Raw genomic sequence first — 24,497 nt, 5'->3', positions numbered from 1 at the left:
CAAATGTGAAATCTGATAACCATAGAATCATCGTAACATGATTTTATGAATATATTAGTTATTTGATGTGGCTTTGAGTCTTTAAAGGCGAAATTCCTACTTTAAGAGCTATATCTTTACACAGATAAAAGATATCTTGCATCTGTTTTTTTTGCCTGAAAGCGACATGCAAAGGCTTAGTTCTGTTAAATTTTGGAACTTCCATAGTTGATATTAAGATTAGAATAAAATGTAAAGCACTCGTTGTCTTCTTTCAAAGAGGCTTTTAGCGCCATACTCCATATTTTAAGTCCCTGTACACAAACCACAAGTGTTAAAGAGCTGATTTTTTGTCAGATTTTATAACATAATTCAAACAGTAACATTCATAATTTGTCAACTTAAAACATATAATGGTAAAAAAGACTTTAAATCGATTATATTTAAAATTAGATATTTTTAATTTTGTGAACTTTTCCACCAACCTTACGATACTATATATTATAGAAAAAACCAGACGTCACAAGTTTTAATTTCATTTGACTTCCCTTTTCCCTCTTCCCTTGTTAAATCTGATTATGTAAACAATCGAAACGTCACCAGTAAACCGCAGTTAAATATGCTGCATCTTTTTGAAGAATTTCTCACAAATTGATAAACGTGAGATATCTGTTTTTTCAAATGACATTTTTTAAGAAAAAATTTAAGTATTTTTATGAGCTTAAACACCACAGCGTTTTCATTGCAGTTTTTTTAATTTCATGTTGATAAGGATAGAACTAAATCATTTTTAATAAATCGAGGGTCATATCATTCTTTCGAATAATTGCTTTTAGCAAATTAATTAGCATTTGCGCCCTTTTCATCATATACTGGTACTTATCTAATACTTTTAATAATATACAATCCAAAAACGTTAATCAGTCTCTATCGAGCTGTTTAAAAACCGTCTTTATCAGGCTCATCGAGCTGTTTAAAGTTGTTTAACATTAAAAATTACTGAAGTCTTCAAACACAAAATTCCATTTTTCTCTAAAGTAAAAAAAACTGTACAACTGTACAACTCTTCCCTTGTAATCTTTTGTTATTTAACTAAAAGCAGAAAAATCAAACGGCAGAAATCTTCTCGCTTCCACTTTTCATCTGCAGCCATTGGTGGTCGCCTCTTAAAAAAGTTGGGTTTTTGGCAGAATTTTACTTTGCTGCCGAGAGCTATTTTCAACTGATTTTTACCGCACGCAGGCCTAGGCCAGCTACACTTGATCTTATACAAGCACGCAGGCCTAGGCCAGCTACACTTGATCTAAGCCATTAGGCCGAGAAGCCATTATTATCATCTAATGATTTGAAATTAAAAATTTAATGGTGTGGTCAAAAAAATTTTAGCATTACAGACGAGCGACTTGTTCAAAATTGAACGGCTTGACGGATGAACGACAAATTTGATCCTATTAAAATTTTTTTTTGGAAGCAGCCACCAAAAAGTTGATGTTTCGGCCGAATGTTATATCGCCAACTCTAAAATCAACTTTACATGAACTAAAGAAACAATAAGAAAAATAGGACCAGAGGTCAATTTATCTTCTATCTGTAGCTAAAATTTCAATGTATTAATATTCATCGTTTCATATATATTGTCCCTTTTTTTTTTTACAGTATTTTTAGAAAGTGTTGAAATCTAACAGTCGCATTTTTATTCATAACCGTTGTAATATCAGAATAACATAATATTTTTACTTCTAATAGCTTTTTTTTGTAGGAAGGTTATATTCTGAGTTTTTGCTTGACCTTCTTCTTTTTAATAATTTTAAATTTTTTTCGGGGTACTGCGCCCCATTTATTTTTTAAACTTGGACAGTAGTGTTATTTGATTCTTTGCTTTTGGACATTTCATTTTTAATAATTAGCATACGGTATAACACAAGCTATGTGAAATATTTAAAAAATAGTTATCAAATAATCTGAAACGGTGATAAAGAAACAAAAGGTGAATCACAACCATTCATTCTTTCCATTGGTCACTCCCAGTTTTAAGATTCAGTTTCGATAAATTTTATCAACCATTTAATCGATATTTAATACAAATAAAACTTTTATGTTATTAGGACAAATGTTTGGCCAGCGAATTCTTATAAAAATTACAAAAACCTCCGTGGATGAGAACGTAGTTTCGTTTTTGTGATAACGACATCACTATTTCTAAAAAACTGTCTGAACTATGTTTTTACACATTTTTTATCAAAGAGAAAAAAAAAAAGGTCATCAAAAGATCTCTCGTACCATTGAATAAATATTTTCTCATCCAGAAATAACAGAAACAGCGGAATAGTAATGATAACATTAAAAAGAGATAATGTTTACGCTTTTGATTATTTGTTCAGCTAAGCATTTTTCTCACTAATTTTGTTTGGTATCGTATTTGTTTATGTTCATATTATGTTTGGTATCACATTTGATAATGCATTTGATTGATAAAACTTCTAAAGGCGTTTCGAAAAAATAATGAGTACCATACATCTGCTGAGCGCTGGGAGTTTTTATTTAAAGATGATCTAGATAAATTTCCAAACATTTTTTATAGACTCGTATTATAAAAATGACAACATCACAAATAAACTCGTTGGATCCGTACGATTCAGGAAAATCGTTTTGCAGAAAGTTTAAATTCTTTTTAAAGAAAAATCTTCTGGTGCTTCTAATAATACTTTCAGCCATTAGTGGAATTGTTATCGGTTTATGTGTTAATGGTCCGATACAGAACCTAAAAGAACCTGATCGATACACAGCACTGACGTTGTTGGGGTTTCCAGGAGAGCTCCTTATTCGAACTCTAAAGATGATAATACTTCCACTTATCACTTGCAGTTTGGTAGTAGGTCTTTCAACTCTAGACAATAGAGTTTCAGGAAAAATTGGTGGAAGAGCGATAGCGTACTATTTATGTACAACAGCCATAGCAGCTTTGTTGGGGGTACTTCTTGTATCCGTAATAAAGCCAGGCAAAGGAATGGCACACCCGGAAATAAAAGCTCAACAAGAAAATGTTCGCCCACTCGACTCGTTAATGGATCTTATCAGGTATTTTTTTTAAAGCCGCTAAAAAAAACTCGAGTCATGTGTAAAGCTGTTAATGGTTTTCAAAATATCACATGTCTGGCGCTTCTTCTTCTTATGTGTCTTGTTATTCTCTTTAGAAATATGTTTCCGTCGAACATTATCAGAGCATGTGTAGAACAAGTAACTGAAAAATAAATAATTATTATCTTTCTAAAATTATTATTATTATTTTTTGTTTAATTTCAGTGAACTGCTGTATTGATGATTTATTGCATTTAGGATAAAACTTTAATTAAAGTGGATTACGAAGTAACAAAGCTAAATATAACATTTGATGCAAGCAATCTTACTGACAAACAAATAAACGACCTACTTTCGAACAAATATATATCCCTGGAAACGAGTTCAAACGGAAGTATTTCTTATACGAAGAACGCTGTCAGATCTTACAAAATTGGAAAAGGACTAGTGTCGAACGCATCGACAAACTTTTTAGGATTGATTGTATTTTCTATTATAATTGGAAAGTTAGCTAACGGTTTGGGAAAAGAAGCCAAACCTTTTGTGGATTTTATTTGCGCATTAAATGCAATAATTACTAAACTGGTCTCAGTGGTAATGTGGTAAGATATGTATTTTACTTTATCAGTGTAACAAAAAAAAACTTGTGCCAATTGTTCAATTGAAATTTTTAGCATTACTATTTTTTACTTCTGTTAAACTCAACAGCTTCAAAACTTATACAGACGTAAGAAAAAAGGTTCATTTTTCTAGGCTTTCCCCCATCGGTATCGGATCATTAATTCTCGCAAAGTTTGCTGAAATGCAGAATGTAGGCGAAACCTTTTCGAGTTTAGCTTTATTTATGGGTACGGTTATTGCTGGATTGATGATTCACGGCCTGTTGGTTCTTCCGGCAATATACCTTATCATTTCCAGAAAAAATCCATATGTATATCTTAAAGGCATGTTCGCTGCGATGGCTACAGCTTTCGGAACAGCCTCTAGGTGAATGTAATAAAATATTGTTTAGATATTTCTTGTTTTTAAATGTACAGCTATAGATATATAAATATGAAGGTATATAAATGTAAAAGTATGCACACGTTTTAATATAGCGCTGCAACTTTACCAGTAACTTTCCGTTGTCTCGAAGAAAATTTGAACGTTGATAAAAGAATTACTCGTTTTATTTTACCTATTGGGACAACTATAAATATGGACGGAACTGCTCTCTATGAAGCAATCAGTGCAATTTTTATTGGTGAGTAATTTTATCTCGTTCATTTTTATGATAAATTTAAAGATACGAGCAAAGAGAGTATTAGGTATTCTCTTACTTATAGCACAATCAATTGGTCGTTCCCTAAGTTTTGGCGATTTTACAGCGATTAGGTAATAAACAATTTTCAATATTATAATATTTGTAATAAAATATTACATATAAAAATTTTTTAAAATATCTTAGTTTTACATCTATTTTGGCATCAATTGGAGCTGCAGCCATTCCACATGCTGGTCTTGTAACAATGCTAATTGTATTAGATACGGTCGGTCTTCCTTCAGACATGATAGCTATCATATTTTCAGTCGATTGGTTCCTGTAAGTACGAGTAATTATTTTGTTCTTTCAGAGTTTTGGAGCATACAGTTTATCTAAAACTTTTTTCGACAACTTTTGGCGTTTGTACACTAGTCTTTATTATTCATTATAAACGAATAATAACGAATAGTGCATAAACTCTTATATTAGTCTTTTGAAAAAAATCGAGCTTAAAATATTTTTTATGTTTAGACATATAAAGTTATAAAGTTCCATAAAGGCTTTTTTGGTAACAACATACCTTCTATAATTTTGTTTAAACTATTAAAAATATAGTACAATAGTGTTTTTAAATTAAATCACTTGATTTCATCTGTAAAAAGTAACAAGTTTATATACGAATGTAAATTTATACCTCGAACGTTTTTTGCTGTCTTAACAACATAAAGTTTTGTTTTAATAAACTTCAGAAATTTCGATTTATCTTCAAAGACTGATATAGAATCTTATACTTTGTTTTTTTTATTATTTGCTGTTAACGAAAAAGCCAAATATTTAAAAATTACTAATTACTCAAAGCAGCATCTGTATAGTTAAAATTATCTTCGGAACTTTATTTCATGCATTATAACTATAAAAATAGGGGAACGGGTAATTCAATAGATGAGTTAGGAATATCCAAAGATAGATATATACGCAAGACAGTTACTTAAAAACTTTGATTTTAATAGTAAATAATGAGAACAAATGTGGTAACTTGATGGTCAAATAATAAAAAATAGAAAACTCTGCAAATTTTGACTTGACTGTACCAGACATTATTGAAAAATTTCTTGCAAAACGTTCAAAGCTTCTCGGAGAAGCAGAATGTTCAAGACACGCCACCTGAGTTTGCATTAACAATTAAAAATGTCAAACAAGTTGTTGATTAAAAAGTCTAAAAGTAAATCGATTCATACGAGTTATCATTCATACGAGTCATACGAATCGATTCATATGAATCGATTCATAAAGCAAGAGTAGTAATACAATTCATAAAATAACTTAAAAGCTTACACACAAATAAATATGAAAATTTGTTCCCAAAGTTTTCCTATAAATAAATTATAATTGATAGAAAATTGAATTTAAATGATCAGTTTTCTTCATAAATTTACAAATAGCAAAACTGATTGTAGATATTTTGTCAATTAGCTTTAACAAAGAATACAAACATTTTAAAACCACAAATATTCCATCTTAGGAGCCTAGTTTCCTAAGATGGAATGTCTATGCAGTTATGTTCATTTGCGTTTTGTTAAAAACTCTTCTCAATCAATTTTTTGATGCGATGATGTAACTGTTGAAAAGATACTTTTATTTATGAACATATTTTTTTTTTGACTTGATTTTAAAAAGAGATACGCTTAAGTAAAAATCATTTTTTCTTGTACAATTTTTCCCCAACAGCATCATTGATGGTCGAGGATGTTGACGGATGTTGACGGATGTTGACGGATGCAGTGACATTTATTATAATTTAATATTTGATTTAACATAATTTAGTTTTTACTTATTATATTTTAGTTTTTGTTATTATTTAGTTTTTATCTTATTTATCTTTTATCTTTATCGATTTGATGCATATTTAAAGTTTTTCTAAATTTTCCTAAAACTTCGAAACTTATAAAGGTTTAAAAGTTTAATAATGATTTATCTCAAAATGAAAAAATGTGACCCTGTCGTTTCTTCCCGTGGAGTCTTCATATATATATATATATATATATATATATATATATATATATATATATATATATATATATATATATATATATATATAAGTTGTTATTGTTATTTAAGAAAACAAACAATGTAATTTAATACTCTTATGTTTACTAAAATATGATTTTTTCTTATTTAATTATTTTCGTATGTCGTATAGTTGGAGAAGTCAGAGAAGTTCTTGATCACGATTTAGTGTGACCAACAAAATTTAACACGAATAGATATTTGCTTTTTCTTATTTAAAAAATTTCTATTTAGCGATCGTCTTCGAACTATGATTAACGTTCTGGGTGACGCTTATGGAGCCGGTATTGTGGAGCATTTATCTCGACTTGATTTAGACGTCAAATATTGCGAAAACGAGTGCGCAAAGGGCTTGGAAAATACCGCAGCTGATTATGAAACTAAGGATACTCCGTTTTGAATTCCATGCACATACTAACAACTCTTACGAACAAAACAAAATTTAATCTATCCATAGTAATGCTTTTTCAAAATCGATTATTTATTATTTTTTCCTCTCTGTGATAGTAGATGATCCTCTCTGTGATAGTAGATGATTCTTGTATTGATTACTATTTAAAAAATATATCATTGTGCTTAATGTGAGGAAGCTTATTCCAATAGAAATTTTAAACAAGATGCCATTCGTAATTATTTAGCCACCAGAAATCAAGTATTTATATTTAAACACCACACAACAAAAAATTTAATATAAAATGTCAAAGCATTTAATGACGAAAGAGGGAGAAAGTTGCGAAAGAGTTATAAGTGGGGAAGAAGAGACATAGATGATATACAAGCGAACATACAGCGGTAGGGATATTTATAGTCGGATACGTCAAGATAAAGAACTATTAAAGAAAAAGAAGGAAAAGTAATACAGTACAATCTCTCTAATTCGAATCTCCTTAATTCGAAAACCTCCGTAATTCGACTAAATGTCAAGTCACCGTGAAACGCGCTTAAGAAACTCTTTTGTTTAACTTACTATAATTCGAATCTCTATAATTCGAAAACTTCCATAATTCGATTGGATTTTTCGGACCCTTTAGTGTGTATCTCTCACTGATCTCTATAATAACTGGATAGCGCAACTCCGAGCAAAACTTCTTATTTTTTGACGCCAAAATCGCCATATTGGAAAGCCCCCAAAATTTTAATCCCGTAAGCTTTAAGTTCTGTTTTTCGGCTTATCGCTTTATCGCTTTATCGCACATTTCAGATTTCATTGTTCTGGGGCTTTCCAATATGGCGATTTTGGCGTGAATTTTGATATTAGAGATGCGCTATCCAGTTATTATAGAGATCAGTGGTGAGTAAAAAGCTCGTTAACCATTGAGTTTTTTCAAATTTCGAATGTTTTGAGTTTTTGAAAAACGATTAACTTGAACTATTATCTTTTGTTTAAAAAACATCATGGCATCAAAGAGACCGCATAAAGAAACCAATTTAAAGCGGAAACACGATGTTCTACTGAAATTGGAGAAAGGAAAAACAAATGGAGGTTTCGAAAACCTTTGATAATCCACCAAACATTCTTTTAACCTGGAAAATGAATAAAGATAAATTATTTGATGCTTTTTGTCAAGGAAATTTGGCTAAACGGGTGAAGGTTGATACGTATTATCATGTTAACAATGACAAAGCGGTTTTTAAATGTTTCAAACAAATGAGCTTATATTCAAAAAAGGCGATCTACAATTACTGACTTTTTTTTTTAATAAAAAAGTTTAAAACACATAATGTCTATTGCATTTAGGCCTAAGAATCACTATTTGTTTGTTTTTTTCATTTCTATTTGTAATTTGACCAGAATATTTGAAAATAAATCAACTTTCTATAATTCGAAAATCTCTCTAATTCGAACTTTATTTTTTCCCCATGAAGTTCGAATTAGAGAGATTGTACTGTAAATAATTTTATTACATTTTAAAATTGATAATTGGTTGTTGATGATAGCATTTTCTAAAAGAAAAGTATCACGCGCAGTATAATTAAGTCTACAACTATACACATTCAACTCTCATAATTTACGAACTACTAACACCATAACTCTAATCTAAATACGTAAACGTAACAGAAAACCACTTAAAATAGTATTAGTAGTTGTAACAAAAAAGTAAAAAGACCTGCCTCACAATAATGATCAAGTTATAGCAATATAATGGTGAAAGTGTTAAATACACGGAAATTTAAAAATTTTAATTATAAAAGATATAGAATACTGGTAAATAATGCGACGCTCTGCCCTAATTAGCCCCGTAGGTACTGTGAGGGTTGTACATGTGTTTTTTTGTCTTGCTCACAGTGTTTAAGTCTATGTGTATGAGTGTGTGACTAATATTTATGCAGATCAGTATGGTGCGTGTATCAGCAGCTTCGTAGAGAGCTTTTGCAGGCCCTTTTAATAGCGAAATTTTAAACAACTTCTCCAGTGCGATTTTGAACTCATCATAATCAAAACTTTTTGGTGATTTCTTCTGGTTGTAGCTGGTTGTTCTGTTGCAGTTTCGTTATGAAAATTCTTTTTTCACGTTCTCTCCTCAGCAAACATGATTTCATCAAATTTCAAGTTTTTTGCAACTTCTGTTGTCTCCTTCAAAATAAATTCCAAGATGATCAGATTTGATTTAGATTGGTCAAAAATCTTCAAATTCATTATCAAGATTGAGTTGAACGGACTGGAGAAGAAGGTTACGTTGTTAGCTGCCATCAAACATTTAAAAATGAAAGCAGTGAAAACAACAAACTCAAAACGTTTCATTTATTTTGTAAGAGAATGTACTTCATTACTATTTTCGGCGGGAAGGTCTAATTTTTTAAAACGGTCTTACGATTTCTGGATCTCTCTCGGCTTCCATGCTCGTGGCTTGACTGCTTTAATCTTTGCGTTCCATCGAATAATAGACAATTTATGTAATAATTGTCCTGTCTCCTCCTGAAGGATTTTCCAACGAACTGGGCTGCAGCAGAACAGAATTTAGAAATTTTGAATATTTCCAAAGTAGAATTTCACAGGAACCAATAATTCAGTAATGTGTACACTACATTAATTCAAACTGTGGGAATTTTACTTTGATTTCTCACTGCATACTTTCATCGAAACATAAAAAGCGGAAAAACAAAAGTTATTTGCTCGCTGTAGGACGAATCGGGAGTACCGTGATGATGGTGAATTGACCTCTTGATTTCGCGAATAAATTCTCAAACCACCAATTTGCCGCACTCCTCAATGAATTCATTTAATCGCACCAAGGAAGTTTCTATTCCCATGTTGGTAAAACATTTTGGCTGATACATGAAATAGTTATAAACAAACAAAAAAATTAAATATCTTTCGTTTCCTTTCCTCACAATACCATCCTCCTGAATTTTAGATTTTTATTCTGAATTTTAGTAGAGGTTTTATAACTATACTTTCAGAAATTTGTACAAGTAAAATATAATACAACATATAAATCCAGTATAATTAATGACTATAGAAATGAACGGATGAATAAATGAAATGACAGATGAAAAAATAAATAAATACTTCGTAGTAGGAGAGACCGTGGCTAGTCGTTACAGAGACAAGTTGTAACAACGCCGTTTAAAGAATGATTTTTATTTTTTATACCCAAATTTTTTAATCTCATAGCTGTAATGATAACACATCAGCTATAAAAAAAACTTAAGGAAATAAAAAAAAAATTGCAAAAGTTAAAAATTTTTTTTTGAAAATTGATTTTACGCTTTTCCTAATTATTCCTAACCAATAATGGACTTTTTTTATTATAATAATGGACGAAATTCTAATTTAGTTTCTTACAAAACAATTTTTTTTAACAGGATTGCAAAATTTCTGTGAAACATAAATTACAGACGAATTGATCATTTTTCTCATAATGTGTTGCAACAATTTTTTATTTTTATTCATTTTTACTACCACGAGATAACTAAGATTTACATTAAAACTGTAATGATAGATTAATACGTTACCAAGACCTATTTAATCATCTCGCAAAAATTTTTGAAAAAATCAAAGTTGCTGCAAACAAATACTGTTTTTATAAGCTGTTACAACAGACCTGGTCTTTTTCTAAAATTTTTATCTAAAATGAGGTGCAGATAGTAGAGGGTCTTAATATTAATGTCACGGTAAAGATGATCACACATCGCTGATGACCATCGTCGTTCCTAGAAATTGATGTCACTAACGATGTTCTTCTTGGAGTAATTCAGGCAGAAAACCCCATGGGGGTGGCCAATATAATTATAGATTTTGCCATCAGCTACGATACAAAACAAAATAGTATTTGGATGAGAGATGTTTAAATATAATAATAAAATTGTCAACATTCACTTGCTCTTGTTCCTCCGCAAGAAATATATATTGGAGGTACACATCTTTCACTTTAAGGAGACACTTATAAAGAAGGTTGTGAAGATCATGAGGATAAGTTGTTAAAGACAACGTCTTTCCTCATCTTTATCTGCTATGAAGCATGGTTTTTGAAATCATACCTGGTGAACAGGGCTCCATCAAACGACCCAGCTGCCTTCAAACCATCATTTGATACAAGAAATCAATACTCAAAGCTGTCAGACACTATTACAAAGCTTTTTCTTATTTATGATTTAAAATCATACAAATCTTCTAACAAAAACTCTATATCCATTTCTTTTCGACATTGTAGATGAACGATCTCCTCAACAATTGGTGCGGTTCGTACTCAGCTAAAATGAAGCAGTCTTTACTTAGATTTTTCGAATTAAAAAAAGAAAAAGAAAGCAAAACTGAAAAATAAAAATAATAAGTATTTTCAAAGGAAGTAATTAATATACATGTTAAAGTAACAGAAAAGTTTAAAGCTGAATACCACATGGGGAAAAGCAGTAACTTTTTGCGGATTCCAGATAATTTTTAGGTGGACTATGATTGTTTTTCCATCTCTTTAATTCATTAAAAAATTTATTTAGAACATACTTTATTGGACTTTCTATTAGGCCAAGGTAATTACTTAAAAATTTCAAAAACTTAAATGTTTTACCGGTTATTTATTTCGCTTATCTTAACACGCGCTAAAAACCGATGGTAAATTGTGTTTATTTTAACTGGTGATTTACGTTGATCGCAACCATATATCTCCTTATTAGGAGAGTACGCACTGGCAGTTTTGCTATCTTTAACGTGTTTACATTCTTTTAACACTTTATAACTTCTATTAGTACTTTACAATTACCATGTTTTAAGTTCATAATTTTACTAGTCAAATTTTTTAATCTAATTTTTGTAACATTCTCAATTTACTTGTCGCAAAACTGATATTGTATGAGAAGTAAAACACTATTTTAAACAAGTACCTGGTCCAGGACCATTAAACGCAGTCTTGGCACATCTGTTGGTAGAAGATACGAACATAGAACTACTTATAGGCAGCTTTATTGGTTCATACTTAACTATGTCATACTGACCAGGACCTGGAGTGACAGCCTTTGATGGAAGTTGAACTACAGGATAAAATAGGCGAAAGTAGCGTTTATGCCTGGAAATTAAACACACAATATATAGTAATTTTCCCAAAAAAAAAAGACACAAAAATTTAAATGGAAAACGTGAACAGCCCGTAACTAAAATTACAAGGTGATAGAAAAAATAGAAACTTTTTGATTTAATTAAGCAACATAAGAACAATATAAGCAAAAGAATATTATTTATGCTTTATCATGAAGATTAATATATATTCACATGTGGAAAAGGTTCCGGTCACTTTTTACTATAAGAAAAATTATTGGCCCGTATGTTCTATATTAGATTTATAATAAAATTTTTGTATCCATATTTTGTAGCCATACCTTTTGCAGCGGTAACAGCCGCACAAAGATCCCAGCAAGCACACAACGTTTAAACAACGCTGAAATAACGTTGATCACCGTCGATCAACGTTATTTCAACGTTGTTTCAACGTTGTGTGCTTGCTGGGATGTGGCATTTTTTTAAGTAATCGATTAATACAGGCAGGCAGAACTTTACCCCATTCTTACTTGAATGATTTAAATAATGCGAATTGATTTGAATATCTATGCTTTCGAAATTGACGATCTAGCATTTCCCATAAATGTTCTATTGGGTTCAAGCCCTGCGTTTGACAAGGCCAGCTTAAAACTTTCACATTTGAAGCAGAATATCACTGTTTTAACAAATTGGATATGTGTTTAGGTTCATTATCCTACTGAAATCTCCAACTCTGCGGTATTGTTTCTTAAACATATGATAACAAATTTTCTAAAGTATTCTTGCAAGATCTAAACTCCTTGGACTCCATGTGCATAAAAAAAATCCCTAAAGCATCACGGTTCCTCCACCGTGTTTAATATTTAGAATTTAGTACAGAACGTCATTTATCATGTGAAAGGACGTCGTGCAAGTTATCTACCATCACTTCCTAAAATACTAAATTTGGATTCTTCTGAGGTTCATTACTTTTTCCCAACTTTTGACAGTCCAATTAAGATCTTTAAAAAATAAAATCGGGCCTTCTTATCCTTTTAACCGATTAAAGGTTTTTTAACACCTATACAACCAAAAAGCCCCACATCATGTAGTCTTTGTATCAAAGTACTACGACTAACATTGGCTAGGTGTTCATCCATAAGTTTCATCCATTTCTGCAGCAGTTTCCTTGACATCCGCAGTTGATTTGAGTTTCATAATACAATCTACTTTTTAGTTTTATGAAACGTGAACAAGCTTTTAAACCATATTCACAACAGTTTTACAATAATATTGTTCACGGTTGATTTATCTATCGATAATAGTTTCACAAGTTTAATTCTCTCTCATGGATTTAGATTTGCGTCGAGCCACGTTTATGCACTCACGACCTTCTATGGACTTAATGTAAACATTCAACGCGCTATTATTTGTAAATGCGTTGTTGAACATCCTTGCGCTTCAATTAAACTATGCGGACGGAAACTTTTTCGCACATGTAAATGTAACAATTAAAATAATAAATACATTTACAAAAAAAAATAATATTCTTTTGTTTCCTATATATCATACTAACATCTCATAATGATTGAAAATCATAACTCTTAATTAGAAAAAATTAGAGTACAAAATGTCACTGGCGGAAATTTAAGCACCCCACTATGTATGTGTGTGTATATGTGTGTGTTTATATATATATCAAGTCCAAAGGAAACAGGAGGACAAGTACCCCCTTTCCCCAACGTACAGGCGCCTATGATGGGAAATATTTTTAGTGACTTCGTAAGTTTTAAAAAATCAACAAAACTAAACTGACATATGTCAATCATGATATCCAGAGGGTACAAAAATAAACTTATTATTGGTTGCAATTTAAATAAAGAGTTTACAGTAATTCTTCCTTTATTCTTTTTTCCAATTTAAATTACTTTTAGGAGAGTGTAAAACTTAAAACACGATAGCAATAAAAATCAAAGTAAATAAAAGTTAAAAAAATCATCAAAAATTACTTTACACATTCTGCAACAAGTTACCAAAAATGGTTACAGATAAAAAAAATTAAATTGTTGTTTAATTATAATAAAAAATAACTATTTTTTTATTATAATTAAATAACAAAAGTATTATTCAAATTTTCTTACTGAAAGTTGGGCTTATAAGCAGGTTCAATATTGTAAGGATGATATGCTGCAGGGCCAGGGTTTTCCAATATAGACTTGGGAACCATCATACCACGTTGCAAAGTTGATTTAAATGGTGCTTGTACAGCTCGAGACCTAGAACTTGTAAGTTCCTCGCTGATATTGTAAGCACCTGAATAAAAGTAGACTAAAAATATTAAACTAATAGGTTTACCTTTTTAAGCATATATATTTCGCTCTGCATACACACCTGGGGCAGGCAAGTCTTTATTTGTTTTTACATTCATAAAGTCACGCTTTGACCTTAAAAAAAGTCAAAAGATTTTTTTTTAAAAAAAAAAGAACTTTATAATATTAATATTCAGTGTATACAGATTTTAAATCAGGTTATAGTTTCATTTTGAAAAGATTTAGCTAAATCTCTTATACAAACAAAAATCTCAATTTACTTATAGTAATTACTTATTTTTTCTGATTTAAATTTGTTGTGATATAAATATTGTATAACAAATTGTTTTATATGCACAATAATTAATATTCAGTTTATTAGATAACTTTTAAATTTAGAGTGATGGGCCAAGTCCTTTGAGCTATGATGTAACAAATACTTTGACAACTGATAATTCAATAATTGTTTTACTGATATGGTCAGTAATAACATTTATTTATAGATGTGCTCATCTTTGAAAATGGTTATAATTGACTCAGAATAATTAAATAAATCTTTTTAGATATTTGAGCTTCCAAATTTGGGCCGTAAATAAGAATTTTATAAGAATTTTAGTGTAAAATGGAAAAGCAGATATGAACATATTTGTTTATTGTTAACACCTTGATAAATGGCTGAACACTTAATCAGCTGATATCCCAAAATACACCCCTTGATAATAAATCATCAGTTTTTCAACAACTTGTCTCATTTCCTTCAAATTTCTCTCCATGATAATTTCTAACAACCATATTACCATGTATGCTCATGTATTACCCACCCCAGTGTATAACCAGCACCCTAAACTTTTCATAAAAAAAAGTCCAAAAAGTTGTTTGACTCATGTATACCCCACAGAATGGATCCATATATTTTTTTGTGTAAAAGTAAAATAAAATAAAAAAAACTTTTTGTTTTAATTTACTTTTAACAAAAAGTTTTACATTGAACAATAAAGACAAAAATGTCATTCACTTAATCCAAATAAGCTTTCAAAACCATAGTTATCAACATTGTCATCATAGAGATCATCAAAGCCATCAAGATCTTCATGTTCTTCATTAGAATAAAGAGTTTCATCCTCAGATCAATCGATTGCATTAACGATTTCATATTTTAGGAATGCTATTTTCACAATCTCTGAAGGATTATTATCCCATGTATCTCTTACCCATTTAGTGACCAATGTGTTATACTTTTTATTACAGCCCTTTATATAACCTGCACCCAAAACTTTTGAAGACTTTTTTTGAAAAAAAATTGTGGGTTATACACAAGGATATATGATAAGCATTTTAAGCCAACTCATTTAACTAACCCATTATAATAAAACTATTTTAAAAAAACCTTTTGTAAAGATGTTTAACATATCCTTCTATTAAATAAAACTCTGAAAGTGGACATCTTGCAAGAATTAAGGTTTTTTCATATCTGGCACTTTTTACAGAAAAATTAGTTTCTTTGCTCCTGTGAATTTGGAAATTAAAGTGTTTACACAAATGACTTTTGTTAATCTGATTCAATTAGAATTAATTTCAAAATGATCCCATCTATACAAACAAAAGTTATACAAAATTTTGCTCATGTGGTAAAGAACTTTCAAGATTTTGTTAAACACTCATCTTGAACTTATATAAAACCTTTTTTTACCCTATGAAGGCATGATTGTTACTTTACAGCAATCGGTATGCATTATTTAAACCAAAGATTGCTAAAACATATTTGGTAAAATCAACTTATGATATTGGATTATAGAAAACCATTTACTTACTGAATATTCCTTGAAAAAAACACTTATACTATCTAACTACTACTATCAGAAGCTGTATTGTTGTTATATTTCTTAAATTTAAAAGATTGCAAATTTAAGTGAGAAAAAAAAATTATTAAATATTTTATCTGATTTTCATCAAAACAGAAAAAACATCAACTAAACATTTCAAACTATAATTAGACTAACTACAAAGGTAACTGTAAGAAAACCTCACTGAGACATAAATCCAACACAAGGAGATAAATTTTTTGTGAAAGCTATTTTTGGTGAAATTTTTCCACATACCTTTGAAAAACCAAAAAACTACAGTTATTATGCCATATAATTGGAATGAGATTGAAAAAAACTAAACTAGAAACTCTCAAAATGCTATACAATAAACAACATAAAAATAATCAAAATAATTAGAAACAACTTACATCATAGTGATTTGGTGCTGGTGTGATAAATTTATTGCTTCTATGCACAACAATCGGAGGGTGAAAATTTCTGTTCGTAAATTTACAAATTTATATTTAGATACATGAACTTAGTTTCTAATTTCAACGGCATAGGCCTAACTGATTTTGTTTTTAATCATGATTAATAAATCATGATTAATAAATCATGATTAATAAATTACACTAATGTTTTGATTATAATCACACTAATGTTTTAGTTATACCTAAATATAATTCAATTAAGAGTTTTTCTTAAATATAATTTAGATATATTAAAAGATACAAAGTGTAATTGTAAAGAAGTAATACATATACTCATCTAATTTCACAGTAAAAAAAATCAAAAATAAGTGTAACTGCTACCATGATCTTTCAATTCTTTAACAACTATTGTTTTACAATAATAACAATTAAAAAAAAAACTTCTTTTAAAAACATTCCAAACTACTAACCTAGTACACGATGCACGGTTATAATCAAAATTAACTTTTTGGTCCAAATTATAATCACCTAATAATAAATCCAAAAATAAACTTTAACAATAAAGTTTTTAAAAACGTAAACAATGAGTATAAATGGAAGATTAAACTATTACCAGGACCAACTGAAAACAGTTTACTTTGTGGTATGGCAAACCGCTTAACCTAAAAAAAAAAAGACATGTTCAAGTTAATTTAGTTGTTTTATCATAGCCATAGGAATATCAAATCTCACCAATTTAGCTGTTTCTGCTAACTTCTTTTAAAGGTTAGAAATGTTGCATTGGAAACTAATTATATTGCAAACTAATTGAATGATTGTCTGGTAGAAACAAAAATTATAAAAATTGTGAATTCAAGGCTATCATCAATATAATTCTCATACCTAAAATCACTTCATCCATTTTACTAAGTTTCAGAGAAGTTGCACTAGTATCCAAATTTCTCCAACTCAACTTATTAAAAAATTTATAATTAACTAATAACTCTAGATGATCAAAGTCTCTTTAGGGATACAGAACAAGCTAACACTTTGGGCATGCATCTTTGTTATGCAGAAGAAGGTAAAGCATTCCATTAAAAGACCTTTTAAAGGAAGACTTAAGGTATGTAATGACCTGGCTAAAGAGTTTTAATGGTATTGATGATAAAAATATTATGATTGTAGTGTTTTTCAAACACTTTTCAAAGTTTTTAAGCTGGTATAAATGACTTTATCTTTATTTATTATATATTCTAAACTGAAATAATTGACAGAGCTATGCACTTTAAATTCTGAATTTTATCACTGTTTAAAATAAATAATTCTGATACATTTTAAATAATAATATGGCTCCAATTTCAAAAAATTCCTAAACCATGAATCGTTTACATTAATTTCTTTTTCCTTTTTCTTCATAAATCTAATGCACTTACATTGGTAGACTGGATTTTAAAAAACTGAGAACAATAATGGTCTACAACTGGCTAGACTATATTTTCATATGACTATGGTTATTCAGATAATTATGCAAATCACCTCTTTAGGAGCTTAAAAAGTACATGTATTCAAAAGAAGAGAAATAAATAAATCTTTACTTTAGAAGCAAAGCCTCCAAATCCTTTCTTTGAGTAAGAACAATTATTCTGGTTTACCAAAGTATTTGTTACATCATAACTCAAAGGACTTGGCCCATCACTCTAAATTTAAAAGTTATCTAATAAACTAAATATTAATTATTATGCATATAAAACAATACATGTTATTTTACATTTATATCACAACAAATTTAAAATAAAATCAAAAAAAAAAAAAAAAAAACAAAGTTAAATAAGCTATATTATTACTTTGTAACACTAAAGATATTAACTTTACATGGTAACCTATACCTAATGTAAATACCTAATATAAATAAAAAAAGGGATTAAGTTACATAGTCATGTAAATCTGATTTTAAATGCATAAGATAAAATAATTTTTTTTTTAAATCTATTAATTTAAAATACTTTTTTGGCAATTAAGCATATTTTGCCTGAGAATTGTAATATACCTCAGCAATATAGCCTTAAGGAGGATATAGAGGAAAAAAAAACACAGATCAAAAGATGAATTGCAAGAATTTTTTTATCATTAAAAAAAATCTGATTTAGTATTCGTAAATATGTTAAAACATTACATACTTGATTATTTTCCAAGAATCTTTTACTCCCGATGTTAAAAGCTAGTTTTTCATCATTTTTAATGACAATGGTTTTGTATTTACTTGGAATTGATGGAGCTGCTCCCACCATTTCTTATACTAGTAGAATCTCATTTTTTATTTATTATTTATTTTTGAAATAATTCTATAAATGAAAATAAAATAATCTAATTTTAAAGGTGAACAGTAAATGGACATGCAGTAGACAGAGAATACATGGGTGTGTGCATGAATGTGCCTATGCAAGAGTCAACTTTTCTTTGTAAAATTAAAAAACTATTATATAAAGTTATGTTATTTATGTTAATATACTTAGTGTATTAATTTTATAAAAATCAAGCAACATATTCTAGTTAAAAGAGACAGTTAACTAATTGCATGACAGTTGCAAGGGAAAATCAAGGGAGTGGCAATTTTTGCATATTTTCAGTTAGTTTTTGTTTGTTTTTTTGTTTGTTTTTTTTTTACTTTCGAATTTCAATTAACCGTTCTTTTTTACAAATGAGTAAAAAAAAAACCCTGGTAAAAACAGAAATTAAAACACTACTGCTACCCAAAAACACTTAGATTTTGGGTAGCAGCAGTGTTTTAATTTTTTCAGCTTTTTGAAACCATAATTTAGACTTTTTTGATAGGAAAAGGAAAAAAAATGAAACTGCAATCTACACTAAAAACGAATAACAAAAAGACTTTAAAAACTGATTTTAAAAGTTCTCCAACATGTTAAAAGCTAGCATCCTTTCTTTTTCCTCTACACACGTGTAATTTGGCAGACATTTCTTAATTAAACTAACGTTGCATAGATACTAGATAACAAGAGCCTGTTAAATAGGGTTTGCTCAGATGTTTAGGCGGTGCACAGTGCGACGAAAAGCCAAAATCGTGGCGAAAACGGAAGCAAATATCAGATTAATTTTAACTACAACCCCTACTAAATCGACGATGCTGCTATTGAAACTAAGGAGCCCTAGCAACCGTGTAATTTTAGTAATCATCAAACAGACGTATAGAACGGCATATTTGCTCTAAAAAATAAGGTCACAAAAATAAAGCGTTAATAAGGTCACACTTTTAGAATTAAGAAAAATATCACTACATATTTAGAAAATATAATAAGAAAATAAGTTGTAGGTCTTCTTCATTGATTTCTCTATCTCCGTCAAAATCACTGAAGCGTGAAGTAGTAGCTTTACAAATGAAACATGATGAACTAATAAGTGTATTATAACAATTGTTTAACAAAGTGATTTGACGTTCATGAATTTTGACCATAGTTGATGCTAGTTTTGCTATTTGATTTTTTATATTGTTTGTTACCTCCAATGTTTTTTCATTAGTTCTTGCCGTGTATTCAAACGAAATTGGTCGACAAAAATATTTTGATGCCGGCTTACAATTTTTCCAAAAGCATTTTCAGTCTTTTGAACTGGATGATGATAGTCCTGGCATACACCGCTCTTCTTGAAGCCTAAACGAGACCGTTGAAGCCATGAGTAAGTACTCATCAGATAATCCTTAAGTGATTTTTTATTTATATCTATTTTGTCCTGAGGGTCCATCACATCCCCTTTTTGATATTAAAAGCAAATTAGTATTTTGTAGTTCCGTTATATTCTCCTTTGATTTTGTTTCCAGAATTTCTCTTGATGTATGATCTTGATGTATGATAAGCTTTGAAGCTTTATAGATGCGGATGTTTTACTAAAGTAGTATTTAAACTCAGGCGCGGATCTAAGGGATGACGATTGTGGCAATGGCCATATAGTTTAAATTTAACGGCAGCCATGTTAGTCTTTGGTTTTTTCGCTTAAGGAATATCCCTAAAAATTTAAATTTGCCGGCCGTAATTTACGAATTTTGGCTATAGAGATTTCTGCCATGGCCGAAACGGTTCTTATTATACGTTACCAACGTTTTATTCAATCAATAAATGCTGTGAAAAAATATTAAAATATAGATCTTTTACCAAAATTTAAACCGTGAAAATAAAAGTTGGCCACACAGTTAGAAGTTCCTGGATCCGCGCCTGAAACTAGTATTTTGTAGTTTCTGTATATTCTCCTTTGATTCTGTTTCCAGAATTTCTCTTGATGTATGGTCTTGATGTATGATAAGCTTTGAAGCTTTATAGATGCGGATGTTTCACTAGTTTCTTTGTCATCTACAACGCTTTTCTCCTTTGCTTCTTTTATTTGATTATAACTGGGAAGAACTTTATGACCCTTATTGAGTAAACCATTTCTCAATAACATGTACTTTCTAGCAGACAACTTTCCATTCGAAAGATGGCACTTAGTTATATACTACAGCGAAAACTGAGTAAAAAATATTTTATAACAAAAAAAAAAAAAAAAAAAACATAACATGTAGCTATTGTAACGTCATCATTTTGGGAACAAACGCATAATTTTTGCTAACAAAGCATGCAGATGCAGAAAGAGGTGGGCCAAACTGTTATCAAAAGTACAATAAACCACTAATTTTAACATTATGAACAGCTTATATAGTTCCTGTTAGTTCCCTGGAACTTCTGATCCAATAAAGTTATATTTTAAGGGAAAATACTGAGTTATCATTATCAATATAAAATCTTTTTCAATTTCCATTATTACTTAATAAAATAAGTGATGTAGGAAAGGGGATATTTATGAGAACTTTGCATTGCACTTCAATTAAATGTTCAGTAGTTTTATCTCAGCATTCTTTGAAGTTTAATTTTGGTACATGTTTCCGTAATAGAAATACGTTCATCCGAAGGATAACTGGCATAGAATATGATAAGATGGAGCAAACTGCCGGCAACAAATAATGTCACTTGATTTCATTTTTTCTGATAATTAAAGTAGTCAGGTTTTGATTTGCTGTTTCAACAGCTGAGGTTAGCGCAGTGCCACTTTTTTAAAGACTTCAATTTTTTTTTGAACCATCTTTGAGGCAAGATGACGAGAAGAGACATGGCTCATATATACTTATTATCAATTCTAAATATGCGCCCTCTTGCCACTTTTATTTTTATATAGAAAATACTCCATTATTAAATAAGCTACAAACCACTTTGTAGAGAAAATTGATGAAATATATGAAATATTTTACTGCAAAGACCTCTCTGAATCTTGAGTTAAATCAGTAATACAAATTTTTTGTAAAATAAAATCCAGGAAACAAGAATTTCTTTTTTCTTATTTTTTCTCCATTCTCCAAATAAAACTCCATTTTTAAAAAAGAGCACACACGATCTGAAAAAAAATAAGTTACAAAAAATTATGGATGATATTATGAGGTGATAAATTTTATACCAATGTACAGCAAAGGGTTTTCACTATACAATACTAAACGCAGTATACTTTGTACGCACGGAGACTTATTGTCATATGAATAAACGATATACCGAAAAGAAAAGTAAAAAAAAACAACAACAACCAAGAAAAGATGTACGTACGGAGACTTATTCAGCCTGTCATATAAATAAATGATGAATAAGTAGCAAAACCGTAAAAAACCGAAAACTATAAAAAGCTTAAAAAAAAGAAGAGAGGAGGAAAAGAAGGGGAAAAGTAAGAGATAAGAAGAGAAAAGAGAGTTAAAGAGATTTAAAAGGAATTTTAAGAGAAAAGAGTTTTAAAGAGATTTAAAAGAAGATTTTATGAGAAAAGAGTTTTAAAGAGATTTAAAAGAAGATTTTATGAGAAAAGAGCTTTAAGAGATTTAAAAAGAGGAATTTATGAGAAAAGGATTTTTAAAGATTTAAAGAGAATTTTATGAGAAGTATTTATGAAGATTTTAAAGAAAAACTTTTGAGAAGAATTGGTAAGAAAAGATATTGAGTAACTTTAAGTAAGCGTTATACTGTATTGATACTACTACAATATGCGGATTCTGGGACATTGATACTTTTCCATACTTAAGGAATTCAAGATGGCGTCGTGTTTTTAATTTTTTAATTTTTTAATTTCTGCAATCATTTTTGTTGACTTACCTTTTTTGTGTCCTCGTGTTCTAGACCAAAGAGTTGATCATAGTCCATAAATGTAAAGCACGGTTTTAGTTTGTAATGCCCAATAGCCAAGGTGTGAATTCCGTCTTGCAAGATGTGTCTTTTGTCATCGTTAGCGCTGAGTGCGACTTTGTTGATCTCTTCGGTGTAAATGTTATGCTGATGAGATCGGATAACGTTCATGGTTTGTTATTTTTAAAAAAAATTTATTCTTTAAAAATTTCACCACAAGGTATTGATAACTTCTTGAAAGTCAAGACCTTCATTCAATTTTTTTAAGATGTAAAGACACAAATGACCACAATAAGACGTATCACCAAACTGAACTCTCTCGCTGTTATAATAAACAGAGCTTTTCAAATAGTCAACGAGCTCGACAAGAGGAGGCTGGGCATAAGAGTCAAAACTGTATTTTTTGTCTCCGTCTTTATACCAACAGACCCAATGAAATCCACCAGTGCTTGAATCTCCCGTATTCACGATTCCACATTCTTTTTTCATTGGCTTTTTTGGTAACTCATCCCTGACAAACACACCTTGAAAGTTTTTTAATTTTAACTGTTTAGCAGCCTTTATCAATTGAAAGTTAGTTAAAGCTTCATTAGGTAAAACAATTCCTTCTACATCAATCCATTGAAAGTCGATCATTTTTTTTTAATTTCTTAAAAAGTTTATCCGAATTTTTTAACAAGCGATTTTCATAGAATAGCACCTAAAAAGGGTATACTATTAAAGGGTGAGTTAGGTCCGAGTAATAATCCAGCTCCAGCAGATTGATAGCCTTTTCCAGTTTTAATGAAGAGTCCATCACCGTAAACATTTTTAGTCCATGGGGTGATAAACAATCCTTCTCCACCTAAAGTTTTTATCTTCATTCCTTTCCCATTTTTGCTCATGTAAAAAAGACCTCTTCCTGCAATTTTATCAACCATAGCAGAGCCAGCAGAAGAGCCTACTCCTGCTAACAATCCAGTGGCGAGAGCAGGAACTACTCTTGTTGCAAGTGTGCTACCTAACATACCTAGTAACGGTAGAAGAGCTCCGATAAATCCACCTTCAACTTTCGAGTTGTATGATAATTGTTTTCTGCTCAGTTTGAGTGTGACTCCTTTACCAGCTTCATACGCTTTTCTAATTTTATTCAATTGCGCATTAGTGATAGCGAGAACATGTTTACCGTTCAAGTCTTGATGAGAAAGCTTAATGCTAGTATCGGTTTTGTCTTGAATGGCTTTTTTAATTTTATCAGATTGGCTCTGCGAGATATTAATTTTGATATTTTGATAATTGCTCATTTTTTATGTATTAAAAATTATTTATTTCACTTCTCGAATATGATATCGTATTGCAATATCCTCTCCACGAAAATCAACCAAATCTCCATTCTGATCAATGATGCGAGTAACCATTGTTGAAATTTCAAACAGTTTAACAGGAAGATAAATCAAATGCATTGGTCTCTCAATGATTTTATAGCCAGGACTAACATTTGGATAAAAGGAGTAAATGCAATTGAGTTGGGTTCCATTAATATAGGATGATCCGATAACGTTGTTAACGATTCTGATGGTGCTAATGCTTGAAATTCTAACGATTTGATCCGACTCGTATTCGGAATTGGAATTTAATTTTCTTTTAGTAAACCCTAAAACTGATGCGATGCTGTTTTCCACGTTCAAATCCATCAAATAATTCATTCCAAGTGTGATGGTTGATTTTAAAGTGCTTAAATTGGATCCGATTTTTATGTTATCGGGAGAGTAGCTGATTTTATTTGCTGTGACGTAGCTAGCGCTTTGAGACGCATAATTTTTTATTGTGTTTGAGACGGTCTTTTGTAAATAATTGTTGATGTCTTTAATGTCATAGCTTCCTGATGGAATGTTAATGTTCTCCCAATGAGCTCCATTGTCCATGCTGTATTTGAAAGAATTGTTTTTACTGTTTACATTTGGAATGCTGT

The 24,497-nt window shown here is 30.1% G+C and overlaps 2 protein-coding genes and 1 long non-coding RNA gene across 5 annotated transcripts in view; 2 read left to right on the top strand and 1 right to left on the bottom strand.

The window, feature by feature from the left end:
• Window positions 1-2,219: 2,219 nt before the first annotated feature.
• On the top strand, window positions 2,220-6,985 carry LOC145186583 (excitatory amino acid transporter-like). 2 transcript variants are annotated; one of them, XM_090079154.1, is made up of 8 exons: window positions 2,220-3,057; window positions 3,174-3,216; window positions 3,316-3,659; window positions 3,811-4,044; window positions 4,155-4,300; window positions 4,383-4,431; window positions 4,505-4,639; window positions 6,602-6,985. In XM_090079154.1, exons 1-8 carry the CDS (start codon window positions 2,576-2,578, stop codon window positions 6,765-6,767), a joined length of 1,599 nt encoding a protein of 532 aa, XP_089935280.1. In that variant the 5' UTR covers window positions 2,220-2,575; the 3' UTR covers window positions 6,768-6,985. The 2 variants fall into 2 exon arrangements, with proteins under 2 accessions (XP_089935280.1, XP_089935281.1); XM_090079155.1 differs by lacking the exon at window positions 6,602-6,985 and adding an exon at window positions 6,029-6,228 and having other exon boundaries at window positions 2,403-3,057.
• Window positions 6,986-10,925: 3,940 nt separating this feature from the next.
• On the bottom strand, window positions 10,926-18,723 carry LOC145187521 (O(6)-methylguanine-induced apoptosis 2-like). Of its 2 annotated transcripts, XM_090077751.1 has the most exons (10): window positions 18,521-18,723; window positions 17,939-18,040; window positions 16,978-17,026; window positions 16,835-16,892; window positions 16,362-16,431; window positions 16,157-16,227; window positions 14,211-14,263; window positions 13,961-14,132; window positions 11,690-11,871; window positions 10,926-11,062 (listed from the first exon to the last, which is right to left on the bottom strand). In XM_090077751.1, the coding sequence occupies exons 1-10, from the start codon at window positions 18,629-18,631 to the stop codon at window positions 10,995-10,997; spliced, it is 936 nt and encodes a 311-aa protein (XP_089933877.1). In that variant the 5' UTR covers window positions 18,632-18,723; the 3' UTR covers window positions 10,926-10,994. The 2 variants fall into 2 exon arrangements, with proteins under 2 accessions (XP_089933877.1, XP_089933878.1); XM_090077752.1 differs by lacking the exons at window positions 13,961-14,132; window positions 14,211-14,263.
• Window positions 18,724-22,126: 3,403 nt separating this feature from the next.
• Window positions 22,127-24,497, top strand: part of LOC149892556 (uncharacterized) — a 28,924-nt gene continuing 26,553 nt past the window's right edge. Inside the window, exon 1 of the long non-coding RNA XR_016449609.1 lies at window positions 22,127-22,347. This is a non-coding gene — a long non-coding RNA (uncharacterized LOC149892556). The remainder of the gene's footprint in view (window positions 22,348-24,497) is intronic.

Source organism: Hydra viridissima, unplaced genomic scaffold (assembly GCF_058129835.1).
Source record: "Hydra viridissima isolate aposymbiotic clone 2 unplaced genomic scaffold, HvirCarnegie_v1 scaffold_2, whole genome shotgun sequence".
Lineage (NCBI taxonomy): Eukaryota > Metazoa > Cnidaria > Hydrozoa > Anthoathecata > Hydridae > Hydra > Hydra viridissima.
This window is presented reverse-complemented; position numbering and strand designations above follow the sequence as displayed.